This window comes from Trematomus bernacchii, unplaced genomic scaffold, assembly GCF_902827165.1.
Source record: "Trematomus bernacchii unplaced genomic scaffold, fTreBer1.1, whole genome shotgun sequence".
Lineage (NCBI taxonomy): Eukaryota > Metazoa > Chordata > Actinopteri > Perciformes > Nototheniidae > Trematomus > Trematomus bernacchii.
The window spans coordinates 16,686,148-16,701,776 of record NW_022988050.1 but is presented as its reverse complement, the minus strand read 5'-3'; the positions used below and the strand labels follow the sequence as shown (position 1 = coordinate 16,701,776).

The window sequence follows — 15,629 nt, the reverse complement described above, 5'->3', positions numbered from 1 at the left end:
AAAGAAGTAGAAGACATTTCTTAGCAATGCACGTAAAATAGATAAGATACTGTTGTGTCTCCTAAAATCTGTTAAGCTAATGTATTTAGTTCAGTCTTGTATCCTGTTTTATTTTGTAGTAACCTTTCCTTCTTGTTGCAGATCACCTCACTTCCTCCCTTTGTGTGTTTTCCCTCCACTGTGATTGTCGACCCCGCCCTAATTGTCTGCACCTGTGCCCCCTTAGCCTGCCTATATATAGATCCTGTCTCCCTTGTCTTGTTGCCAGTTCGTTTCGTCCCATGTGCCAGACAGCCAGCGTCAAGTCCATGTCTTTCTGCTAAGAGCTAAGAACCGAGTTTGGAATTTATTTTATCCTTTGCATTTGTTGGAACTACTTTGGTAACCTTTTCCTCGTAAGAGTGTTTTTTGTTATCTACCTGTTACTAGTGATGGCAAAATGAAGCTTTGAATGAAGCATCGAACCACTTGGACAATTGTGAAATAGGTTCATTTCTCGAAGCTTCAGTTACAGCGACCTCTCCTGGCGAAGTGCAAGGCTGCAGTGGGTTTAACGTATCTTTGGCTTGAAAAATATTCGATGCACACATACACTAAGACTGAATATCATGTTCTATTTGCAATTAAAGATTGATAATTGTGTGTATTGGGTTATTGAGAAGAGACTAGAGAGTGCTGGACATTTCTTTGGGCGGAGAGGGCCTTTTATCAGTTATTAAAGTATTAAAGTTGAAAAGCAATGATTAAAAGTTCATCCGTTCCGGGCTTTGAACCAGCTGCGCGGAGGACATCGCCGCATTCGGACCGCCGGCTCTATCCACTGGGCTATCTATTCCTTGAACTATTGGACCGTTTTTATATTACTCATAATTGTCTTTTTGTTCACAACTTCTCCACATTTCGAAGTGTTTCCCGAGCCAGAACGACCTATCTTTCTTCCTGGCTTGCTCTATAATGATCCAATTCAAATGCAATAGCAACAACAACTCAACAGCAACAACGCAAACTACGACAACAACCCACACATTGCGCATTGTTTAGAGCGGTTATAAAGTGTTGAAGCGCTCAAATTTGAAACTGTTTCAACCTGTCACCTGTAAGAATAGAGACGAGGCAGTGCATTGAATCGCGTGATTGGACCGCGAACCAGTCAAGTGATTCATTCAGGAAATGAAGCAGTTGCTGCTTCGGACGTCATATGTCACGTGATTTGAAGCAAGCTTCGAATCACTGCTTCTATGGCAGTGGTTCCCTGTAAAAATGTGCATAATTATTTACTAATGCCAAATAAATGTGACAGACAACTATATTACTCAAGAAATATTTATTAACGAAATATTTCAGAAATTAATTTGAAACTTTATCAAATTAGGCTTCATCAAAGCAGCAACACACTCATTTAAACCAGACAGGTCACAAAATTAAAAATGAGGCAAAGACTCAGCAGAAATTCAGCACAGAGAACTGTCAATGCAAGGAAGCTGCACTGTCCATGGTCCTGAACTACAAATTATAAATGTAACATTTCAGCAATCAGCATTGAAACATGTGCTATTGTAAATATTTTGCCGACTTACAAATTAGTGAGATACATGTGCCTGTCGGGGCGCGCAGATATTTTTAATCCTTGGTGGCACTGAGGAGAGGGCCACTCGCAAGTCCTGTTCAACAGAGAGCCGTGACCTCCTGTTGTTCTTCATGTAAACCAGAGTAGAGAACGCCAACTCACACAGGTAGGTAGTGGGAAAAAGAAGAAGTTGCTCAATCGCGTGGTGGGAGATGCTTGGGTACTCCGATGCAGAAGCCAACCAAAACTGATCCAGTGGGAGGTCACTAAATTTGAGTTTCAGTGTGCGGTCCACACGGAGCTCTGCGCACTCCTCTCTCTCTTTCATAGTGAGCTTTTCTGTTGGGAATTCCTGGTGGAATGGGTCTCGGATCCAGTCATAGTCCTCGATGTCAGCCACACGTGGAAAATAGCGGTCAAACCTCTCTTTTAAGGTCTGAAGGTGTTTGGCATATACAGCGCGCTCCCTAGCTGCCTGCGGCGCAGCTGATGCCAGCGGGAACATGTCCATGGAGCCCTGTTCCAAAGCCTCGCGCCACAGGATAAGTTTGCCCATAAACCCCCGAATCTTGTCTGTGGATGATAAAATGTTTTCATTCCTGCCCTGAAGCTTGGCGTTTAACTCGTTGAGATGCCCAAATATGTCTGCGAGGTAAGCCAGCCTGGCGCACCACCTCTCATCCGCAAGCTTGTCTTTATGTGGGACAGCGTGTTCACGTGAAAACTCCAAAAGCTCTTCCCGAAGCTCATAAAGACGGGATAGGACTTTCCCCCGTGACAGCCAACGTACCTCTGTGTGGAGGATCAGGCTTTGGTGGTCGGCTCCCATCTCGGCGCACAGCTGGGAGAAGAGGCGAGATTTCAGGGGCCTTGATTTGATGTAATTCACCATCTTCTCCCGTAGTATGGCCTTCCATTTCTTTGCAGAAGAAAAACGTCTCTTTGATAGAGTCAGCATCAACATATCTGACGTTTGCCAGAAGTTGGGCAGCCCCACTTATGTCAGTAGATTCGTCTATTTGTAGGGAAAATCTGCCGCTCGCCTGCAGTGCCATAAGACAGGTAACTTTCATGATACTGTCTGCTGACAGTTTTTTTTCCTCTTTTCTTTCGGTGGTGGGTTGTCGGCAGTCTCTGCACTGGTGGTTGGTGGTTTGCTCCGCACAAGAAAGCGCTCCATTTTCCCTCTTGCGTGTTTCTCTGTTTTAATGTTGTCCTTCAGCCTTCGATGTGTCACGGTCTTATAATTCCCACCTGCAACTGCGTTAACAGCGAAATATGGGGTTCTGTGAGGATTTTTTTTTAAAGAATTGTTTTTAGGTATAGAGTTTGCCTCTGTATTATGAAATGAGTGCATACAAAGTACTGATATAGTAAATAAAAAAAGTATTCTTTTTGTGTAGTTGTATATTGCAATAATAACGTATGGTTGTCACAAAATCCCACGGCACACCCGGACTTGCCTCACGGCACACCAGTGTGCTGCGGCACACCGTTTGGGAACCACTGTTCTATGGAATAGGAAGTCCAGGGTTGGAGCTCCGTTCGAAGCTTCAGTGTCAAACTGCCATCACTACCTGATAGTACATAGTGCCTTTTTTTGAGTAAAGACTTTCTTTTGTACTTTGTTTGTCGAGTCGTGCTTTTGGGTTCATACTGGTTTGCCTAGTTATGACAGATACGTGAACACTCAGTCACTCTGGAGTAAGGCCTTCAGTGATGTCCTATCTACCAAAGAGATTAGCAGTCGTCATTAACAGGATATTCATACAGAAATCATATACCTTTACATATAACACTGAAATTAACAAATATGTATAGTATGACAAAATATGTTCTGGCTGAAATACAGCCACATTCAGATGAAAGGCACATCAGTCTTTATCTCTGTAAACGCCGTCAAACTCTGCTGTAACTCTTCAACTTTGTCTTTCTTTCATTTTTCATCTTGTCTTCTTTTTCCTTTGCCAAAGTCCTCCTGTCTTTCCTGATGTCTCTGTCCATACCTTGGCATGTCACCCCCCACCCAGCTGCTGCTCTAAGCAGAATGTCAGAATTACAGACCTCCCATATGAACCTCTGCGGTCCTACAGATGTATATAAATATATTCACTAACTTCTAATTGTGACTCTGCTCTACTCTTCCATGTTCTTCTCTTTTCATCCTCCCTTCCCTCTCCTCACTTTTCATCCTCCCTTCTCCTCACCCCGCCTTCTATAAGTGCTACTGAGTTATATTCTGAACATACTTACATCGTTTACACAATAAATCAAGTTTTCATGACATCTGTCTTCCATTAACCATCCTTTGGGTCTGTTTGCTTTGCAGGAGTGCAGGAAGATGAAGATGTGAAGCGGATGATGCAGGGCTCCAGCATGATAAAGGTAAAGGTTGTTATAAATGACTAGTTTATTTTGTTGTTAGTTATCAGTCATTGAGATTTAATGGATTTATTTATTAAATGTCAAGGTCCGCTCGCCTCGCTGGCAGAAGCGTCGCACTCTGAAGCTGCTGGAGGACGGGGTCACTATCTGGTGTCAGTCCCGTAAGACCACCAGCTGGGCCAAGGAGCAGCAGTCCTGTGAGTGTATGACTCACTATCAACTGCATAGGAATTCCCCATCTCAGTCATGGCAAAAATATAGAACCACAAATTAGGAAGGCCTTTACAAGGATATTTTGAAATAGAAGAATTGGACATCCTCATGACAACCACTGATTAATAGGTATAGAAAACATTTTTACAGAGCATGTATATCTAGGAGGTTTCATATTAGGATTAGGGTTTGGTTTTTGTGTGTGTGTGTGTGTAATACAAATATAATTTCATTTGTATTGGTTATATGTCAAACAATCCAGCAGATCAAATAAATGTTAATATTAATATGAAATGTTGCTTCCCATAATAATGGTAGTAAAAATGACCTCTTGTTTGAGGAAAATGTTAGTGCTTGTTTTAGTTTTTATTCGGATATCCAGAGCATCAGTTTCAGTCAACTGTGAAATTGAAATGTACAATACATTTTGTAATACTTCATAAAAATGAATGATCAAACTGCAACTTTGAAATTTGCTGCTCATTGTTTTCTCAGTGGGATGTGAATGAAGTGCCTTTGGATATTTAACATGATGGAATATTTACTTGAAAGCACCTCTTTTCCGGGATAAATGGAGATTATTATAGTCATAATTACAACCTGGATGTTTGATGAGCTTTATATACAAGTCAAAGACTGGCAGCATCAATATACAAATGATTAAAAATGACATATGAAGAAAAAATTATATTCTTAAAGCTACTAGAAAAAACCCATTCAGTTTCTAAAACAGGATTATTCACCAGCTGCACACGTCCCACCACAGCAGCCTGATGTAGTTTGTTGTATTGGTATACTTTATTTAAGGAAATTTACTTTTTTCACCGCTGGTTCAGCAAATAATGGGATGTTTGTGGAGATGTTTTGTGCCTGATGGACATCTGGAACTGACTTTTTGGGAGGCAGTTTCCACTCTTTAGTGTGGAAGAGATAATATGTACGTACACTCTATGAGCCTCTTTCCAAAGACAGCATTTGGTTTATTTCGAGCAGGACTCCCTTCTCTCTGCTGTGTGTGTACACTCAGAGCTGTGAATGTAATCTCAGTCTGTTGTATGTGTAGTTTCTATTATTTCTGTTGAAACCACTGGCAGATATAGAGGTGGGTAAACACCAGATGCTGCTTGGTCAGTAGTGATAATCTGTTTCTGTATTAGACAGTGTGAGGTCGGTTCAAAAGGAGACGCAATCAAATGGAAATGAGCATCAGGTTGTGCTGGATGAACAAACAGGTTGAAAATAACACACGTCGTGTTTGTGAGCGGAACACTTGTGGAACCTCATATGTGACAGACAGCTGCTCTCTCCAAGAAAGTTGTTTGTGTTTATATTTAAAATTAGAGTCCACTGTGCAGCACTGAGTGTTATTTGTTCCAAACCAGAGTTGGAACCATTTCAATACACATTGAATTTCCTGCAGAAATACAGTCAAAGCTGCTAATTCAGCATTCTTGTACCCTGTAACCATGACTTCCTGTTGACTCGCAGCACAGGAAGAGTGTGTGTGGATACTCCTGTAAACAAAATCGGCCATCCAACTTTAACACAGAAAAATACACAATGTTGTAGAAAGACAAATATTAGCAGTTCATACAGTAGACACCTTAAAAACAGAGTCTGGATTCTGAAGAAACATTTTTTATATTTGAACTCAACACACAGCTCCACTGCCTTTCTCAATATATTCATGGGTTTTCCCCTGCTGGAAAAGGGTTGTGTATTAACTTTGTTTGTTCCCCATTAACAGAGTCAGGGGTGTGTATGAACACCAGATTTATTTTCAGCGCACACAGAAGGAACAGCTAGAGGACTGTGAGGCGATCGCTGAGTCAAAAAGTGTAATTTATCAGAAATGCTGACTCCACCTTCAGTAGGCAAGATAAGTCAAAGAAAAGCAAATACATGATTACAGGCAATATATCATTATCTGTTCCTAGTATGCTGCTCAGATCATGATTATAGGCTCCCTATTTCCAGCAGCCGGCCCTGCCGCAGCTCAAACGCTGAGATTATAGCACACTATCTGGTGGTGGAGCCGGGCCTGGTGCTGTGGTTTGGTGCTGTGTAATTACCATGAGACTCAATCACTGGTTCGCCTCCCAGAGCGGGACGGCCTTTAATTTGAACAAGGCTAGACCTGCTGACGGTGTGTGTGTGTGTGTGTGTGTGTGTGTGTGTGTGTGTGTGTGTGTGTGTGTGTGTGTGTGTGTGTGTGTGTGTGTGTGTGTGTGTGTGTGTGTACGCCGGATTCAATCTTTGTGTATTTTAGTGACTCAGACTGACCACCTTAAATACACACAACACAGGCCTGAGTGTATTCTAATAGCTTAGAAGAGAAAGTGTGTGAGCTGCCCGTGGTGCTAGAAAACATACTGCACAAAATAAATGTATCATCATGCTTATACTGTATTTTTCTGTTACTACTATAGTACAGTTTATTTATAAAGCGGGTAACAGCGAGTATAATTTGTGTTTAATATGTGAGTTTGAGTCTGGAAGTGGATGTTGAAAATCAATCAAATCTACATGTCAAGTTGGATGTATTCTTGGCAATTTTACATACAAAAGAGTTTAAATAGAGTCGGAGCATAGAGAATACGTGGGTATGATTTGTGGTTATGGTTAGGGTGGGGTTTGTTTCAGAGAACACATTAAGGTGGAGGCTCTCTCAGCCTCTCAGAGCCTGCCTGGTGTTTCTGTGTCTTCAGAAGCTATAGTTATGATTGTGTAATACATTTATGAAAGCATGGAGATACACTGCACTGTCACTAAAGATCATTTGCTCTCATTGTTGCTGCTTCAGGGATGTAAGGGTCCAGTAATGCTTATAACTACAGTCAGGGATGTAAACTCATCAGGTATGAAAAAAGTGACAAGGATCCGAGCCCCCGACCCCACGGAATATCGGCTTTCAAATGAGGAATAACAGAGGATTTTAGCAGTCAGAACAACTAAAGCAGCAAAGAGTCACATCTAATAGAAATATATAAAAGCATTTATTTTAATTGTGTAGCAGTCAGTTTATAATTTTGGCAGCACTGTTGAGCATTTTGAAAATGTATTTTCATGCCTCTGTGCAAGGCTTAGTCTTTCTATCTTTATAGCCAGTGGTGTAAAGTAACTAAGTTCATAAACTCAAGTACTATACTTGGGTACAACTTTGAGATACTTGTACTTTATTTAAGTATTTCAATGTTTTGCTACTTTGTTCTTCTACTCCTCTACAGTTCAGAGGTAAATGGTGTACTTTTACTCCACTACATGTATTTAATACCTTTAGTTAATTTACAGATTTGGATGAATGATGTGAAATATAATCAAGTGTTAAATCAGACTTTAGTTCCACCTGGAGTAAATTCACAAGCTACCCTGCAGTATACAAAGTCATTCAAACTAGCTGCACCTTTACCAGCTTTGAGAACACTTTCATGATCAATCATTATAAAACATATCATATATATTATTCTGAAATGGACCAATCTGCACAATGACTACTTTTACTTTTGGTACTTTAACTATATTTTGATGATAATACTTTTATACTTTTACTTGAGGAACATTTTGAATGCAGGACTTTTACTGTAACAGAGTATTCCTACACTCTGGTACTTCTACTTTTACTCAAGTACAAGATCTGAGTACTTCTACTTTTAATCAAGTACAAGATCTGAATACTTCTACTTTTAATCAAGTACAAGATCTGAGTACTTCTACTTTTACTCTAGTACAAGATCTGAGTACTTCTACTTTTAATCAAGTACAAGATCTGAATACTTCTACTTTTAATCAAGTCTATACTATAATCTATATTTATACCACCTCCGTTTATAGCCTATGAAAAAAACTATTAGAAAACGAAGGCTAAAGCTAACGTTAGCAGATATGTTATGCTAGTTAGCTAGCTCAACGATAATATTGCGACAGGAACACTTTTCAGTGCACATCACGCTCTGCCGCTTCGACAGGGAGCTCTGCTCTGAACACCTGAACGGCCCGTTCTAACAGCTGTTCACCAGCGGTCCAGTCTGTGCCACAGTGACTCCGGATCGCACAGTTAATATTAACGAACGCACCCGTAGGTAATGTAGCTGCTGAAGCTAGACCATCATCGCGGAGCAGCAGAGCCTTATTATACATCCATGAGCAGAGCCGACAGGCAGGAAGACTCAAGCACACAGCTCGCGCTTCATTATAATATATATAAAAAGAACACCATGCGTGTCATGATGGCACATAACAGCTCGCGGCCGCAGATTACTCCGGGTCCCAGACCCCCCCCATACCCCAAAAATATTTTTATTGCAGATCTACATGAATCACACATACGACCTATTTTGGATTCAAAACGGCGAATTTCGCCGACAGGTGACAAGTTTGCATTTATTAGAAGGCAGACATGTGTATGCTCTTCCAAACACTCAAAGTTTAAGAGCCAGTTGTTTCTCTGACAACTGGGGGGGTTAACCTTTAAATGTGGGATTGATGCATTTTCAGACAGACTCTCCTTGTAAACATGTATAGGGTTGCACAACCTCTCCTGCACACAGCTGCCCCCCCCCCCACAAACAAGTTTTTTCCCCAAACCTGACAATGTGAGGTGAAATCTGACATTCTTATCCACAACTTCTCTCTCTAGCTCTTTTTTTAATTCCTTACACAACTATTAATATCTTTGTACATATGTTCAGACAATTACATGACTATATAAATATAAGAATTGTATTTCTAATGCTAACGTTCAGTGCCCATACCGGCGCTAGTGTGCTCTGTACATGGCGATGTTGAAAGTTAAACAGTCAGTGTGTTTGGGGACGTGTTCACTTTTCTTTTACAGACCTTTAACAGACCTAACATTTTTGTTGTAAACATTGTTTTACTTAGTTTTTAAGTTGCTTCACCTTAACCAACGTTTATTTTCCATGGTGAATTTGCTCTAACAATGGCCTTGTCCCAAACGTAACCTCTGCAGTTGCTGTACTCTTCTGGCCCTCCACGTCTGCTGCACAGACATTTGACTCTCTAACCACAAAGGACAGACTTCTTCTAACTGGAGTTTCTCATTTGCAAAATCTGTTCCTGGAAGAATGGCTTCTGAAAAGTCTTATTATAAAGTTACTTTTCCTGCCCCGAGATACTGTATTTGCATGGTGAAAACATAGGTTCAGGATAGATACTAAACAATACTTAAAGGGCCCATGTCATGGCCATTTCCACTGATCATAATTCCATTGTTGAGGTATACTAAAATAGATTTATACTGTGCAATTTTCCAAACTCACATTGGTTTCGCATACAGCATCTCTGTAAAGTATGTGTATTCAGCAGTATTCACTCTCTCCACTAAACGGCTCGTTGGAGCTCTTGCCCCCCCCCTCCCTGTGAGCTTAGTGTGCTCCGATTGGTCAGCTCGGCCACTCTGTTCTGATTAGTCAACCACCAGAGAGGCTCCGCCCATGTCTAACAGTGCTTTTTTCGGCTCGCTCTCAGCGGAACAACAGTCTTATAATGGCCTCGGTACAGCCGTATATTTTATAGGCTAACTAACCGAACTGTACCTACAACTGTTGTTATAGAAGAGTAAGTTATTTTTACCTGTAATAAACTACTACTGTTTGATGAGAAATCAAATCATGGTTTTCTATATATGAATGATATGTTATAGGAGCAAATAATTCAGGGAAGAAAGGATAGGCCTACTAAGTATTTCCATAAACTTTATTTTTAGAAATGTACAAAATGAACATGCGTAAATATACATATATACACTGTATATCATCCATTCCTCCCCTTATAGGCGTTTTCGGCATCTTGCCTATCGCAGCTTTGTAAGCGGCTGCCGGGGCTTTTTAGGACGAGGCATCAGAGTGGGTCATCCCGTGTGTGTGTTGTCCGCCAGATACGCCAGGAGTTTCCTGATCTGGCTGGACGAAATCTAATATAAAATAAAATATTAGAGAAACTTAGTTGTTTTAGATTCGTTAGTAGTAGTTGTGGTAGGAGTGTGTATCTATCTAATCTATCTATCTAATCAACACAGTTAGCTTGCCAGCTAATATGCTAACCTACGTTTGCTAGTTGTTCAGTGTAATATGCCAATCTACTATGAACAACAGCTAGTCTAGGCCAGCGCCATATAGATAGATCTCTCTATATGGCGCTGGTCGAGGCTAGCAAGAACATGTTTACAATTGCAATCTTATACGGGTAGTCTGCTACGTTCGGTCATTCATTGTAGCTGGCATGAAAACAATGTTTTCCCTAGCATGTCTAGCTCTAGGTAGCCTAGTGGTTTAGCTATGTAGCATACACGCTATGAACGGTAGCTTGGTAGCATACACGCCAGGAACGGCAACTATAATGTACTGACCGTACGGTAAATCACCCGGAGTATACTGTCTATGAGTATTTCGTGTGTGAATGCAGACATTCTCCTGCTATGAGATACATGTATGTAAGGCCATCTGCTGATATTAGAGTTGATATATGGAAACGCTAGCAACTTAGTTAGCACAGTTAGCACTGTGTCAATGGCTTAGCAGTCCGACACACGTTTACACATTTAAACAGTTGTGGTAGATACCTTGTTTGGGAGACATTCCTAACGAAATGAAGTGCCAATCACAACATATTATTGAAACTTAGTCGTTTTATGTTCGTCAGCTTGCCAGCTGGATTACAATGCTAACCTACGTTTGCTAGTTGTTCAGTGTAATATGCTATAGGCTACTATACTATACTATGAACAACAGATAGTGGTTCATATTAGGCTATCAAGAACATGTTTACAATTGCAATCTTATACGGGTAGTCTGCAACATTCATTGTAGCTGGCATAACAACAATGTTTTCCAGAGCAAACGGTTTAGCTCCGTTGTTTAGCTCGGTAGCATACACGCTAGGAACGCCAGCTATAATGTAATTACGTTTCGCGACTGACCATACGGTAAATCACCCGGAGTATACTGTCTATGAGTATTTTGTGTGTGAATGCAGACATTCTCCCGCTATGAGATACATGTATGTAAGGCCATCTGCTGATATTAGAGTTGATATATGGAAACGCTAGCAGTCCGACACACGTTTACACATTTAAACAGTCGTGGTAGATACCTTGTTTGATAAATACACAAATAACAATGCAAACTTACAGGTTGTGTACCCGAATCTTCCCCTGCTCCAAACGGTCCAAACAAACTAGGAATAGCATCGTCCTTCAGTTTCAAATGCTGTGCATATCCGGCCTCAAACTGGGCAATGTTTTGGAAGCTTTCGTCTGTGAAATGCCGCGCACACAGTAACGTTCTTCGAACCTCTGAAGGAACAGTGTTAAACAGAAATTTCAACCACTGACTTCGTCGTGGTTCTTCCGTCGGTAGGAGAAACAGCTCAGATTTCCCCTCACATTTCAGGAAACAGGTCCTTGGCATTGGCATGACTGGATCGATTGTGAACTGAACCAGAGCTTCCAACAGTAAATGTTAGGCTGGCAGAGGGTGCGGCCAGCGCCGCTGGGTGTGGCCATAGCTCTTCCGGATTGGTCCATTTCGTTCCGGGTACGGCATGAAATCATGCCGTACCCGGAACTAAATGGAAGACTCAAATGGGCAGTGACGTATCTCCAACGAGGCGTTTTGGGGAGGTATTTTCTGTGTTAGAGTTTTACTCGCTACAGGGTGTAGTTTGAGGGTTTTGACTCTGCACACCGTTTACATGCATAAAAACCTTCATAACACACAAGAGGACAGGTAATAACCGGAAAAGCATGACATGGGCCCTTTAATAATAATAATAACTTTAATTTATATAGCGCCTTTCATTAACCCAAGGTCGCTTATCAAGAAACATATAAGGACAAGACATAAAGACATAAAACAGGGGGCAGAAATGGAAGTGTTACATTGCAGGGGGGGGGCGGGGGGGAAGTGAGTTATTGTTGGAAGGCTTTGTTGAACAGATGAGTTTTCAGGGTAGATTTGAAGATGTTCAGAGAAGGGGCGTTACGGATTTCAGCAGGGAGGGATTTCCAGAGGGTGGGGGCAGCGACACTGAAGGCACGGTCCCTGAAGGTGCGGAGGCGTGAATGGGGGTGGGTTTTGTGCTGATGTACAGTTGGGTGTCGTCGGCGTAGGAGTGGAAACAGAGACCATGGCTGCGGATGATATCACCAATCGGAAGGATGTATATTGTGAATAGAAGGGGTCCGAGCATACTTAAGAAACATCGAGCAATACACCACTGAAACAACCAAACACTTGAATATAACTTGGTATTAGGGTGGATAACTTGTTTGTATTTACTTATTTTTTCTTCTTCTTCCTCCATCTGTTCATCTCCTCTCACACACCCTCAGTCTCTGTGATGGAGGTGGAGTGTGTTCGTGAGGGTGTCCAGTCAGAGACACTGCGGCAGATGCTGGACTCAGGACAGGAGCAGCGGTGTTTGACGGTGGTCTTCAAGGGTCCCCGCAAAAGTCTGGATCTGCTCTGCCAGAGCGTGGAGGAGGCCCAGCACTGGGCCCGCGGCATGAGGACCCTGCAAGAGAGGGTGGAGAACATGACCCAGAAGGAGAAGCTCAACCAATATCCTTACTGTACTTCCAAATTATAGAATGGTCCACTGTATATGCAGTCAAAAGTGACAAGAATAATCATATAATCAAGTCTTATTCTTTGGAATAATTATTAAATAATTCAGGTTGGAGGCTCACTTCCCAAACCAGATTGCCAGTGTAACAAATATATATTCCTTTTGTCCTCTTCACTTTTTTGATTGAAGGAAATGTTTTGAGTGTCTATAGTTAGAATGAGTCTGTGCCTGATGGACAAACACTACATGTTGTGCTGCTGCTGCTTCCTTGACCTTGTTGGTTTGTCACCTGGATTCATGCTTACCTGAGTCGGGCCGACCACAACCACGATGATAAGATGAGCTATGAGGAAGTCCAGACACTGCTACAGATGATCAACATCGACCTGAGCGACCAGTATGCCCGCACTCTCTTCCAGGTACAAACTGCACACATACTTAAAGGTCCCATGACATGCTTTTCCGGTTATTACCCGTCCCCTTGTGTGTTATGTAGCTTTTTATGCATGTAAACGGTCTGCAAAGTAACAAACCCTTAAAGTACACCCTGTAGCGAGTAAAACTCTAACACAGAAAAGACCTGTCTATGTCTATGCTGCCCCAGAACGCCTCGTTGGAGATTTTTCTTTTTCCATTTTTTTCTTCCTGAGCATAGTGACGTAACGATACCCAGGTCCAAATGGACCAATCCGCGGAGCTCCTCACACACACACACACACTCAGCCTTATCTTTTCTCATCCGTGGTACTCCGCGGAGCTTCGCCGGCACACACACTCACTCAGCCTTATCTTTTCTCAACCGCGGCTCCGCAGATCTCCGCACACACACGTTTGTTCAGGCTGAGTTCCGCGGTGTCTCGCTGTCTCGCAGACCCCACGCAGCAACCAGGAAACGACACCAGTAATACAGCTCACACTGCCCGCTCCTCAAGCCCCAAAGGGCGGAGCAGCAAGCCCCGCAACGTCCCGCCAACACGGCACCCAGGCCCCACGCAGCATTCTCATCTGTTAGTCATTTTCTGGTTGCTAACAAACCCCATTGTAACACATAAACACTGATGTCCAGCTGTAACGGTGGTTGACTAATCAGAGCACAGTGGGCTCATAGGGAGGGGGGGGGCAGGAGCTCCAACAAGCCGTTTAGGACAGAGAGTGAATACACATACTATACAGAGATGCTGTATGAGAAACCAATGTGAGTTTGGAACATTGAACAATGTAAATCTATTCTAGTAGACCTCAACAATGGAATTATGATCAGTAGAAATGGCCATGTCATGGGACCTTTAAAAAGAATGAGCCTACATCCAGGGTTCAATCAGTAATTAAAGAGGCTCTATTCTGCTTATGTTCAGGTTCATATCAGTATTCAGTGTCTCTACTGGGACATGTCTCCATGCTTTAATGTTCAAAAAGCTCTTTATTGTTCTCATTCTGTCTGTGCTGCAGCTCCTCTTTTCACCCTCTGTCTGAAACCCGAGCCCAGTTTGCTCTGATTGGTTAGCTGGCCGGCTCTGTTGTGATTGGGCAACCGCTTAGTGCTTTCCTCCCCATCTGCCTATCACGTGCAATGTGCCAATAGAAGCGTAATTGTTACAGTACATACATGTCACTATGTTGCGGAAGTAAACAAAGGAGTCCAATGGAGGCGTTTCATGCAAGGGGGGGGGGACACAGGGATTTTAGCCTTTGCAGAACATTTACATGCACACAGACCTACAGTATAGCACACACTACAGGAGAGGGAAAACCACACAAAGTGCTATAGGGCCCCATTAAGGGACTTTTACATTTATTTGACTTTACTGATGACAGACCTACATTACAGCGTGCAGCTTAGATGGATTTGGCTTGAGAACACAGAGTGATCGCTGTGTTTCCTCTGTTTCTCTGATAGAAGTGTGACCAGTCAGCGGACGGCCGTCTGGACCACGAGGAGATCGAGGTGTTCTGCAGGGAGTTGTTGCGGAGGCCAGAGCTGGATGCTGTGTTTATCCGATACTCTGCAAACGGCTGCGTACTCTCCACTGTGGACCTGAGGGATTTCCTGAAGGACCAGGGAGAAGACGCTTCAGTCACCCACGCCCAGAGCCTCATCCTCACCTATGAACTTAATGCGTGGGGTACGGTGCTAAGTAATAATACCCATACCACGCTAACTGCCAAGCACTAGAAGTTAGCTACGACATGTAAAACACAAAGCGTCCAGCACCTGTTCAGTGTTTCTCAGGAGTTGGTAAAGACTAAAACAAGAGTTAATATTGGACTTAACATGGCTATAAGTCAGGTCTCCAAAAAACTTTTATAAATAAGACGAGGCTTTCGGAGAGCGCAAACCTCCACCTAACGCTCATATCGTCGCGTGATCACAAAAGTATACTGACATTTGAAGACAGACACAGGAAAACATTCAGCTGCAAAAGTCTAATGAAGAAACTGCTGCACAGAATTATTTGCTTATTTAATGAGCCTTTATAGTTTTTACCATGTTTCAACTGAGATTCACAATCCATGGTACTATAACTGCTTGTTCTATACTCACTCTCTAGTTCAAGTAAATTATATTTATTTATGAAGGTTCAGAGGCCACTATACTCGATACCCAGTTTGTTCACTATATAATAATTGCCCTTTTTATTAAGTGTTTGTGCCTTTTTCCCAGTACAGCCCAGAAGAACCAGTTCATGACTCCTAATGGTTTCACCATGTACATGCTATCCAAGGAGAACTGTGTGTTTGACCCTGAACATGCCAGAGTTTACCAAGACATGAGTCGGCCTCTGGCTCACTACTTCATCTCCTCCTCCCACAACACCTACCTCACCAAGGACCAGCTGACCGGGGACAGCAGCACAGAGCCATACATCCGGTAAGAACA

The 15,629-nt window shown here is 42.4% G+C and overlaps 1 protein-coding gene across 1 annotated transcript in view; it reads left to right on the top strand.

Moving 5' to 3' along the window:
* Positions 1 to 15,629, top strand: part of LOC117473330 (1-phosphatidylinositol 4,5-bisphosphate phosphodiesterase delta-3-A-like) — a 33,280-nt gene that overhangs the window by 5,808 nt on the left and 11,843 nt on the right. Inside the window, exons 2-7 of the mRNA XM_034118876.1 lie at positions 3,897 to 3,952; positions 4,038 to 4,149; positions 12,516 to 12,744; positions 13,041 to 13,170; positions 14,649 to 14,874; positions 15,419 to 15,620. Of these exons, the coding sequence (XP_033974767.1) occupies positions 3,897 to 3,952; positions 4,038 to 4,149; positions 12,516 to 12,744; positions 13,041 to 13,170; positions 14,649 to 14,874; positions 15,419 to 15,620 (955 nt within the window). The remainder of the gene's footprint in view (positions 1 to 3,896; positions 3,953 to 4,037; positions 4,150 to 12,515; positions 12,745 to 13,040; positions 13,171 to 14,648; positions 14,875 to 15,418; positions 15,621 to 15,629) is intronic.